Source organism: Castor canadensis, chromosome 6 (genome assembly GCF_047511655.1).
Source record: "Castor canadensis chromosome 6, mCasCan1.hap1v2, whole genome shotgun sequence".
NCBI lineage: Eukaryota > Metazoa > Chordata > Mammalia > Rodentia > Castoridae > Castor > Castor canadensis.
The window spans coordinates 123,903,958-123,915,993 of NC_133391.1; the positions used below are offsets into that span (position 1 = coordinate 123,903,958).

General features: G+C 36.3%; 1 protein-coding gene across 10 annotated transcripts in view; it reads left to right on the top strand.

Annotated features, from left to right (window-relative positions):
• Positions 1–12,036, top strand: part of Adamts6 (ADAM metallopeptidase with thrombospondin type 1 motif 6) — a 269,601-nt gene that overhangs the window by 92,600 nt on the left and 164,965 nt on the right. For 9 of the 10 annotated variants that reach the window (XR_012449159.1, XM_074077393.1, XM_074077392.1 and 6 more), the window contains one exon: positions 1,825–1,930. Coding sequence is in view for 8 of the 10 variants with exons in the window: in XM_074077393.1 (XP_073933494.1) it covers positions 1,825–1,930 (106 nt within the window). In the remaining 2 variants the exon portion in view is untranslated. Of the gene's footprint in view, positions 1–1,824; positions 1,931–5,800; positions 5,966–12,036 lie in introns of those variants that run through there. The other variant, XM_074077396.1, reaches the window with a different exon arrangement.

Sequence of the window (12,036 nt, forward strand, 5' to 3'; positions counted from 1 at the left end):
ATAGTTAACAGTTTCATGTCAGATATCAGAAGTAAATCTGTGCTTGCATCAGGCAGTCATTGAGAATTCTGAATTAAAAACATAGCCACATGGCACATACCAAAACAACAACAACAATAAAAAAAAAAACAAAACAACAACAAAAAATCCCACAACATGACAGAAACAACAAAACAAAAAAACTAGCCCATGGAATAATATATTTTGGGAAATATAAAAAGCATTAACAATAATGATGTTCATTGTGGCTTTGTTCTTCCCACATAATGGGCCACACTGAACCCAATAATTTAAAGCCAGAAGATATACTACAAATATTTTTGGATTCTCACTCTGTACCTGGGCATGTGAGTGTGTGTACATCCTCAGTGGAAAATAGAAGTGATACTTAATAAATATTTTTGATTAGCATTCATTTTGCCTCAACTAGTCTCTCGTTTTACATCCTCTATTTCAGGTCCCAAGACCTTTATGTGAAATGGAAGGGCACTATGAGGGTATTGGCAGTATCTAATAACAGCTCTGAGGCAGAACTCAACTCCCTACTTTCCTTAAAAGTAGGACCTAAAGCAAATTATTAGCATGTCCAGCACTAACCTTAACTCTGATGCAATGTTACAAAAGTCTTTATATTAGATTTTTATAGTAGAAAACACAGTGAAACACAATTTGCAGAGCACTCTTGTCAATAAAAAGTATGAATTGAATATTGTTCACTGTTCTCAATTGGTGCAACTGGTAATGGTACCTAAGCACAGAACATTGCTTATTGCACTCAGTAAATATTCATTGAATGGAATTGAAGCAACTTTTGGCAGGAACATAATTCTTAGTATTTGAGTGATGATAGAGTAAATACTAACATACAAATTATTTTTCCTTTTCCTTCAACTTCTAAATGTTTTGTCTCTGTGTGTTTGTTAAATATGATTTGGCAACTGTTACATTATAATAGGTGACACTTTTTTCTTTTGCATAAAAATTCTTTTTGTCTAACCACTGTTTTAAAGTTCTATACTAATTCACAGAGCATGATATTCATTTGGAAGTAAAATTTAAAACTTTTACATACTAAAATTCCCAAGGGGAGAATACCTCAAGTAACATAACATTTCACTAGAATCAGCGAATTAACACCATAGTTTTTGCTTTATTAATAAAACTTTAATGCATTATAGGGTGATGGGAGAGAGAAAAACTACACTCAATGTGTGAATGACTTTCCTTCCATTAAGATATTAAAAGAAATTGTTGCATCACTATCAGGACCAGTTTCAGAAGATTAAAAAAGTGCAAAAGTCTCCTGTCTTTTACAGTTCTCCCTTTTCTCTTTTGAATTATTCATTTTGTTTTTATAAAAGTGTCATTTAAAAAAAACATTTGGGATTCCCTTTTTCGTAACTAAAAAGTTGCTTGTATATTTTTATGAACCCACTAAACTTAAACAGATCTCTTTAGAAAAATAACGTGAATGTATTTTGCTTTCTACAGCCTGAAGAATGTTAAAATAGAAATGCTTTCTTGAATTCCCTCTTCTGGCTCAAGTTACTAGGTGGTCCCAAGTTACCAGAAGTAAAATTTATAAATCTAACCCCTAGTCTAGACATTTTCCAGCACTGACTGCAGTTCAAAAAATATTAATGTCTAGCCGGCAAAGTGAAATTCCCCCCAGTGATTTTGCAAATGACTAGAAAGTTAACCTTTTGCCAACTGCTCCTTCTGTGCATGGAGGTTATTAAAAAGAGTCCAGGCACTTATAAGTACGGGCTTTTTAAGACTGAAACACCTTGGCTTGACCCTTTGTGTCTCTTTCTGTTTATTCAGGCTTGGCCTCTGTGGCTGGAATGTGTGAGCCAGAAAGGAGCTGCAGCATTAATGAAGACATTGGCCTGGGTTCAGCTTTTACCATTGCACATGAGATTGGTCACAAGTGAGTAAATTTAAGAAAATAAAACTCCACTCTGAGCCACTTGTAACTACTGTATGTAAAACCTATGCTCAAGTATATTTTATAGCCTTTCCTATTGATTTCAAAGAAGAAGGTTATCATTTGGGATATATCATCCTAAGAACTGGAGACGTGTTACATAACCTTTGTGATTCAATAACTAGTACCCTCAGTGCTGAATACACTGCACTTAAATATTGTTATATACATTTGAAATGCTTTAGCTTTAGCTCTCTCCCCAATAACCCAGGTTCCCATAAAGTCCAATTGTTTAAATAATCTTTCTTTTCTTCAAGTGGCAATACATATAACTCATCAACATCACTACCATAAAATGTACTTTTGGTTTTCATTCTTCATGCGGCTATGAGCATACCTTTTTCAGGAATAAAATTTGTACAACCATTGCTATATCACTTGTATTTTCAGGTGCACTTGCATGTCATTGAAAGAAAAAAAAATGATTGCAAGTGTAGTAAGAGATCATCCTTGCTTGTTTTAAGTAGCACTTGAATTTTTCAATATTTTTTAAAACAAATCTGTGCCAGTGAAAAAGCTGTCCTATGGCTTTCCCCCAAGCTCCAATGGCAATAAAACCCTTTATTTATTTCAAACAACAGGCAAAAGTAAATGTAAAAGCCTATTTATATTGAGCAAGAGAAGTTTGACAATATTTTTCCTTATTTCAAACTTTTGTGTTACTAACAGGGAAAGGTGACTTGTCCTTAATTCATTGTTTTAATATCATTCTAATGCTTTTATATAGGTAAAAATCTAAACAAAAGAGCCCCCAGTTCACTAACAGAATCAGTTTTTTTTGTAGGAAAACCCTTTTCATCTAAAATACGTACTAAAATTTGCTAGTTAAGAACATGAGAAAAAAATCTTTTAAAGGGATAGCGCCTGATATCTGTTATTTGTGATTTAAGTTTTATAGTCAGCTACTTTGTGTTGATTGCAAATTAGATAGGAAAAAATAACAAGAATGAATGTATGCTTTAGAAGTAATTCCTGAGATAAACTTGTGACTCAGCTTTTTTTTTTTTTTTTCTAAGACCAGAATAATACTGGGTCAGTTTGTGGTCTTACTTAAAAATTTTTATAAAATTGGAACTGATTTGCTTGTAAATTGAAATCACCACCCAGTTTCAAACCTGACTTGATTTAGATGCAACAAAAATCACTATTACATTTTTAATGAAGTCTTGAAAATATTGGTCTTCTAGTTTCCATTGCAGTAAGCAGCAGGGGAACAAACAGAAAAACCCTCTTGATCAGGGAGTTCATCTTCAACTCAGTCAAAAATCTGGCTCATTAATGTCACAAATCCTATGCAACCGTACTGAATTTAATAGGTACTGTTAAATTCAATTATATTGAGAGGTTCAGACAAATACCATACATTGAGCAAAAAATGTATATATGAAAGTACTATTATCTCATGTAGTCACAAGCTAATCAAGTTTGCACGTACACTCTAAGTCTCATTCTTTTTTGTACTTAAATAGCTTAGGTGAGAGTTTATCTCTGTATATATTCTTCTTCACCCACTTTAGTGATACTGTGGTTTAAACTCAGGCTTCCCACTTGGAAGCAGGCGCTCTACTGACTGAGCCACACCTCCAGTCTTCTCTTGATATCATTTATTAAGATTTTAAGTGGCCTGACTCTCAGGCCTCCTAGGGTTTTGTTTATCTATTTGGATAAATCCTTTGAATTCTTTTTAGGATAAATAATTTGTACCTTATATAGAACAATTGGGGGAAAGTAGAATATATCTTTCAAGTTTTGTGCACCTTGTGAAAGAACTTTCTTTCACAGTTAATTGTTTAAAAATGTGTTAACACAATACCTGATTTCAAACTATATAACAAAGCAATAGCAATAAAAACAGCATGGTACTGGCACAAAAACAGACATGAAGACCAGTGGAACAGAATAGAGGACCCGGGTAGGAATCCACACAGATATGCCCACCTTATTTTTTACAAAGGTGCCAAAAATATATGATGGAGAAAAGACAGCCTCTTCAACAAATGTTGCTAGGAAAAGTGCTTATCTATCTGCAAGAAACTGAAACTAGATCCATGTTTATCACCCTGTACAAGTATCAACTCAAAATGGATCAAGGACCTTAATATCAGACCAGAAACTCTGAAGTTAGTACAGGAAGGACTCTGGAAGTATATGTGTAGACAAGGACTTCCTCAATAGAACCCCAGCAGCCCAGCAACTAAGAGAAAGAATGGACAAATGGGACTTCATAAAATTAAAAAGCTTCTGCACAACAAAAGTTAATGGTTTCTAAACTGAAGAGACCACCCACAGAGTGGGAGAAAATATTTGCCAGCTATACATCAGACAAAGGACTGATAACCACAATAGACAAGGAACTTAAGAAACTAAACTCTCCCAAAATCAATGAACCAATAAAGTAATGGGCAACTGAACTAAACAACTTCCTCAAAAGAAGAAATTCGAATGGCCACAAAACACATAAAAAATACTCACCAACTCTAGGTATAAAGGAAATGCAAATCAAAATCACACTAAGATTCCACCTCACCCCTGTTAAAATAGTCGTCATCAGAAACACCACCACCACCAGGTGTTTGAAAGGATGTGGGGAAAAAGGAACCCTCATACATTGCTGGTGCGAATACAGCTAGTGCAACCACTCTGGAAAAAAATTTGGTGGCTTCTTAAAAATCTAAACATAGATCTGCCATATGATCCAGCAATACCACTCCTGGGGATATACACAAAGGAATGCAACACAGGTTACTCCAGAGGCACCTGCATACCCATGTTTATTGCAGAGCTATTCACAATAGCCAAGTTGTGGAAACAACCAAGATACCCCACTACTGATGAATGGATCAAGAAAATGTGGTATTTATACACAATGGAATTTTACTTAGCCATGAAGAAAAATGAAATCTTATCATTCGCAAGTAAATGGATGGAATTGGAAAACATCATTCTGAGCGAGGCTAGCCTGGCTCAGAAGACCAGAAATCATATGTTTTCTCTCATATGCGGATGTTAGATCTAGGGCAAATACAGCAATGTTGTAGGACTTGGGTCACATGACAAGGGGAGAGCACATATGGGAGGTATGGAGATAGGTAGGAAACTCAAAACATGAAAGTGTTTGATGTCCCTACTGCAGAGGAACTAATACAGAAATCTTAAAGCAATAGAGGACAACATGAGAAGGGGATCAGGAACCAGTGTAAAGATCAGTTAGAGATGAATCAACTTGGGTTGTAATACATTTGTGCATGGAAGCAATGCTAGGAATCTCTCTGTATAGCTATCCTTATCTCACCTAGCAAAAATGCTTTGTCTTTCTTATTATGCTTATGTCTTCTGTTCAACAAAATTAGAGATAAGGGTAGAACAGGTTTTGCCTGGAAGCGAGGGATGGTGGGAGGGGCAGAGGGGAGAAATGACCCAAACTATGTATGCACATGTGAATAAATGAATAAAAAATAATAAATAAATAAATAAAAAGTGCATTAATAACGGCGGGGGGAGGGGGATGTCACAAAATCCTTTTGTTGGAGAGCTGGAAGAATATTTCCATTGAAAATTACTAATTGACATGCCCAATTGATTAGTATGTTTCTGTCCCCTTATCCCTCTTTCCCTAGACAGTAAGCTGGGTGTATTCAAAATATTATTTTTATCAGTATGCTAAATTATTATTTGGTCATTAAGACAAAATATGTTTCATAGATGAAGATTCCTTTATTTGCTTTTAAGATCTTTGTGCTTAACTTTCAGCAACTCAGCAGGTCAACTCTGGTACAACTTCAACTTATGTCATCATTAAAATACAGTGATAGGGACTCAGAGTGTAGCTCAGTGGTAGAGTGCTTGCATAGCATGCACAAGTACCTGGATTCAAGGTTCAAACCATAACTGCAAAAGAAGCAAACAAAAACAAACAAAGAAACAAAAACCAGTGGCAGCCATTTTTCCTGAAACAAAGCAGTAGCCATAGGAAATATAGTAAGTATATTTTCCAGATCCTGTATACTGAGTTTTTTGTGATTTTTATCATTTAGTGAAATGAATGTTGAGTGATATGATGATACCTCTGTGGTCATTACAGTGAAGAATACTTGACTATGAAATGTTAAGAAGAGCCCATAGAGTTACTAGACTATGTGAATATTTTCTACCTTTTTAAAATTATGTAGTTATGTTTTTCAACCAGTATATACTTTTGTAGGAATATAATTCCATTTTAAATGGGGGGGGGGTGATAATTTTTTTTTTTGGTTAGGCCTTAGTGACCAGTTTTATTTCTTTCCATTCCTTTGTGAAAACCAGAAATTAGTTTCCTTGTCAAATAAAAAATCAGATTTTATGCTAAATTTAAATGATATGTCTAGCTTTAATATAGGCTATAAGCCAAAGGCACTTAGTGAAACTTTATAGGAAAGAATATTCTTTGAAAGATTTTTAAAAATTAATTGTGTAGTTGCCATGGGTTTTAGAAGTTTAAAAAATGTCAACCTGAATATACTAGAATATATGTCAATCAGACAGCTAGTATATTCAAAAAGCTACTGAGTATATTCCATTGTACAAAAATAATATAAAAAAGAGACCTTAAGATACTCATTTTTTAGGAATAGATATTGAAGTATGTGGGACTGAAGAGACTGGTTGATTAAAATTTGCTTTTAATAGAAAGATAAAGGAGAAAGCAAGAATTTTATAATCTTAATGATGTCTGTGTGGCAGCTCATTACACTACTCTCTACTATTCTATGTGTGTGTATATAGTTTTCCTCACGAAAGAACAGGCCCTAGGATCATACTTTTTTTCTTTTTTTAGATATAATCTAATTCACATATTGAATACAATCTAAGTCACTTATTGAGACCAAGTAGCTTGAACTCTGATTTTAAGAGAATTTTTTTGAATATTAAGAGTTGTATTAAAAGCTGCATGTCTTGCTCTGGGGGGTTAAGTATCAGTAATTGTCCTCACAGTACACATCTACTTTGTTAAGAACATTGGTTAGAGGCTGTTTTTCTGTTTTTGAGGAATTAGCTGGAACTTGGGGCCTCACATTTGCTAGGCACATACTCTACCACTTGAGCCCAGTCCAGGAGATGAGTATTTGTTTTTCCTTAATTGTTTTTTTTATTATTCATATATGCATACAATGTTTGGGTCATTTCTTCCCCCTTCTCCCACACCCTTACTTACCCCCCTCTTACCCCTCAATACCAGGCAGAAACTATTTTGCCCTTACCTCTAATTTTGTTGAAGAGAGAGTATAAGCAATAATAGGAAGGAACAAGGGTTTTTGCTGGTTGAGATAAGGATAGCTATACAGGGAGTTGACTCACAATTGATTTCCTGTGCATGTGGGTTACCTTCTAGGTTAATTCTTCTTGATCTAAACTTTTCTCTAGGTCCTGGTCCCCTTCTCCTATTGGCCTCAGTTGCTTTCAGGTATCTGCTTTAGTTTCTCTGCGTTGAGGGCAACAAATGCTAGCTAATTTTTTAGGTGTCTTACCTATCCTCACACCTCCATTCATCAGTAGTGGGGCATCTTGGCTGTTTCCATAACTTGGCTATTGTGAATAGTGCTGCAATAAACATGGGTGTGCATGTGCCTCTGGAGTAACCTGTGTCACAACTTTTGGGTATATCCCCAAGAGTGGTATTGCTGGATCAAATGGTAGATCAATGTTTAGCTTTCTAAGTAGCCTCCAAATTTTTTTCCAGAGTGAATGTACTGGTTTACATTCCCACCAACAGTGTAAGAGGGTTCCTTTTTCCCCAAATCCTCGCCAACACCTGTTGTTGGTGGTGTTGCTAATGATGCTATTCTAACAGGGGTGAGGTGGAATCTTAGTGTGGTTTTAATTTGCATTTCCTTTATTGCTAGAGATGGTGAGCATTTTTTCATGTGTTTTTTGGCCATTTGAATTTCTTCTTTTGAGAAAGTTCTGTTTAGTTCATTTGCCCATTTCTTTATTGGTTCATTAATTTTGGGAGAATTATTTTTTTAAGTTCCCTATATAATCTGGTTATCAGTCCTTTGTCTGATGTGTAGCTGGCGAATACTTTCTCCCATTCTGTGGGTGTTCTCTTCAGTTTAGAGACCATTTCTTTTGTTGAACAGAAGCTTTTTAGTTTATGAAGTCCCATTTATCTATGCTATCTCTTAGTTGCTGTGCTGCTGGGGTTCCATTGAGAAAGTTCTTGCCTATACCTATTAATTCCAGAGTATTTCCTACTCTTTCTTGTATCAGCTTTAGAGTTTGGGTTCTGATATTAAGATCTGTGATCCATTTTGAGTTAATATTGGTATAGGGTGATAAACATGGATGAAGTTTCAGTTTTTTGCAGACTGCTAACCAGTTTTCCTAGCAGTTTTTGTTGAAGAGGCTGTCTTTTCTCCATCGTATATTTTAAGCGCCTTTGTCAAAGACAAGTTGGTTATAGTTGTGTGGCTTCATATCTGGGTCCTCTATTCTGTTCTATTGGTCTTCATGTCTGTTTTTGTGCCAGGACCATGCTGTTTTTATTGCTACTGCTTTGTAATATATAGGAATTGTTTTCATAGATTTTTTTCTCAGTTGGTTCATTATTAGTGTATAGAAATGCTAATTATTTTTCTATGTTGATTTTATACCCTGCTACCTTGCTATAGCTATTGATGGTGTCTAGGAGCTTTAGAGTAGAGTTTTTTGGGTCTTTAAGGTATAGGATCATGTCATCTGCAAATAGGGATATTTTGACAGTTTGTTTACCTATTTGTATTCCTTTTATTCCTTCTTCTTGCCTAATTGCTCTGGCTATGATTTCCAGTACTATGTTGAATAGGAGTGGAGATAGTGGGCATCCTTGTCTAGTTCCTGATTTTAGAAGGAATGGTTTCAGTTTTTCTCTGTTAAGTATAATGCTGGCTGTAGGTTTGTCATATATAGCTTTTATAATGTTGATGAAATTGGGTGCGTTGACATTGGGTGCATATAGGTTGATAATTGTTATTTCCTTTTGGTCTATTTCCCCTTTTATTAGTATGGAATGGCCTTCTTTATCTCGATTGATCCATGTAGGTTTGAAGTCTGCTTTGTCAGAGATAAGTATTGCTACTACTGCCTGTTTTGGGAGACCATTGTCTTGGTAAATCTTCTTCCAGCCTTTCATCCTAAGCCTATGCTTAGGATGAAAGTCAGTGAGATGGGTCTCCTGTAAGCAACAAATTGTTGGATCTTCCTTTTTAATCCATTTTGTCAACGGTGCCTTTTCATGGGGGAATTAAGTCCATTAACATTAAATGTTAGTACTGATAGGTATGTGGTGATTCCTGTCATTTAATTGTTTGAAGGTTTGATTGTGTGTACCTAAGTTGAGGTTACTCTCTATTTTCTTGCTTTTTCTTTTTCTGTAGTTTCGTGCTGCCTGCCCTTTCATGGTTAAGTTGGGTTTCACTTTCTGTGTTCAGAATCCCTTGAAAAATCTTCTGGTAGTGGTTGCTTTGTGGTTGCACATTGTTTTATTTTCTGCTTATCATGGAAGACTTTTATTGCTCCATCTATTTTGAATGATAGTTTTGCTGTGTAGAGTATCCTGGGGTTGAAGTTGTTTTCATTCAATGCCCGGAAGATTTCACCTCAAGCTCTTCTTGCTTTTAATGTTTCTGTTGAGAAGTCTGCTGTGATTTTGATGGGTTTACCTTTGTATGTTATTTGTTTTTTCTTTCTTACAGCCTTCAATATTCTTTCTCTAGTTTCTGTACTTGTTGTTTTTAATGATGATATGCTGTGGGGTAGTTCTGTTTTGATCTAGTCTGTTTGGTGTTCTGGAGGCCTCTTGCATCTGTATGGGAATAGATTTCTCTAGATTTGGGAAATTTTCTGTTATTATTTTATTGCATATATTATGCATTCCCTTTGCCTGCACCTTTTCTCCTTCTTCAATGCCCATGATTCTCAGGTTTGGTCTTTTGATGGAGTCGGTGAGTTCTTGCATTTTCTTTTCACAGGTCTTGAGTTGTTTAACTAATAGTTCTTTGGTTTTTCCTTTAATTACCATTTCATCTTTGAGTTCTGAGGTTCTGTCTTCTGTTTGTTCTATTCTGCTGGATTGGCCTCCATTTTGTTTTGCAGTACTGTTTCATTCTTTTTTCTGAGGTTTTCCATATCCTGAGTCCCTTCTTCTTTAATGTTGTCTATTTTGTCCTGAGTTCATTTATCTCTTTATTAATCATGTTCTTTGTTTTACTTTGGTGTTTATACAGTGCTTCTATGGTTTCTTTTATTTCTTCTTGTGCTTCTTCATGTTCTCTATTTTTGTTGTTCTCCTGTACCTTTTGGTTGACCATATCTAGTATCATCTCTATAAAAGTCTCAGTGATTACTTGTAGTATTTCTTCTTTAGGTTGTTCTTGTGTGCTTCATTGGTTCTTTGGCATAGTTTATCTTCATTTTATTGGAGTCTGGATCTGAGTATCTGTTTTCTTCATTTCCCTCTGGTTCCTATACTAATTTTTTGCTGTGGGGAAACTGGTGTCCCTGTTTTTTCTGTCTTCCCCTCATTGCCTTTGGTGTTATTATTGTCCCTGTACTGTGTGCAATTAAGTATTTTCTAGCTTGTAGTAATAACAGTGGTGATATTTAGAATGGAAGGGTGAGAGGAGATGGAAAGCAAGGAAGTTAAAGAAAAAGGGAAAAACAAATAAACAAGTAGAAAAAATCAAAACAAAGAAACAAACAAAAAAAGTTTCAAAGATATAAACAGGGAGAGATAGTGTACTAATGAACAGTAAGCTAAACAGGCATTAGAGAGACAGAGAGAGGATTGAAAATAAAAAATAAAAAAATAATAAAAATAAAAAATAAATAAATGAAAAAAAAATCTCCAAGTTCAAATGCAGTAAGGTTTCAGTCTTAATAATTTTGGTGTTATTCCCTCAGCCTCCAATCCTGGAGATGGTGTCTCAGAAATAGTTGTGTCATTGTCTCATCAAAGGGGAAAAAAACAAAGCAGAACAAAACAACACAAAACAAAAAACCCCCATAAAGTGTCCTACGTTCAAATGCAATACAATTTCAGTAAGTTTTTCAGCATGCATATGTAGTTCAGTTGTTGTCTCATCAAAAAAAGAGTCTGGAGACAGTTCTGTGAATGGCTATCTGAGGCTGTGGCTCACCTGCCCACTGCTGTCAGCCTGCTATTGCTGGAGGCTTTATTTATGCAGATCTCAGGAGTGAGCTTAACACTCACCTGGCCCCTCAGGCTTTGTTTACTTAGAGTTCTCCTGGGCAGAACTGCCACTGCTACAAGCTTTCCCCTTTCCAAGCATACTGGGGGAGGTGACACTGCACCAGCTTTTTCATTCCTGTGTGTTTATTTATAGTTCACGTGGGAAGTGGGTCTTCCCTCCTGTCCTGTGGAGTTTTCCTCCCACTGCCACTTTTACAAGCTTTCCTGCTCCTGATTGCTGGGCGTGTGCTGCCACTCCTGCCTTCTCCGGCCAGCATGTTTATTTACAGCTCATGTTGGAAGTGGGTCTTCCCCCCTCTCCTGTGGAGTTTTCTGCCCACCACCACTTTTACAAGCTTTCCTGCTCCTGGTTCCTGGGCGTGTGCTGCCGCTCCTGCCTTCTCAAGCCGGCTTGTTGTGAGGGATTTCCCCTCCCCCTCTTTAGCACTCAGGGCATCCTGCCTTCTTTGCTACATGTCTTTTTTGTTGTTATTGCTTATTATTCAATTCTTTTTTCTTTTTCCCTGGGTTGTGGTCAGTCAGTCCAGGGGGCTATGCTGATCTGGCCCAGAGTTGTCTGTGGAAGTACCGTGTACTGCCTAACTCACCTTGTGATCTGTGTCTTCTCAATCCGTCTGGGCACTGCCGTTTGGCAGCGGCACGGGAGCCCTCCTGGTTTCTCTGTTTAATGTGAAGTGGAGATGCTATGCACAGGCTGGAGGTGTGGAGGAGTCAAAGTTTTGCTTCTTCTTGGTGGTTTTTCCTGTAAGGTATATCTCCACTGTCTCTCCAACTTAGGAGGCACGCTTTCTGCTTCCTCACTCTAGCCACCATCTTGGAATCT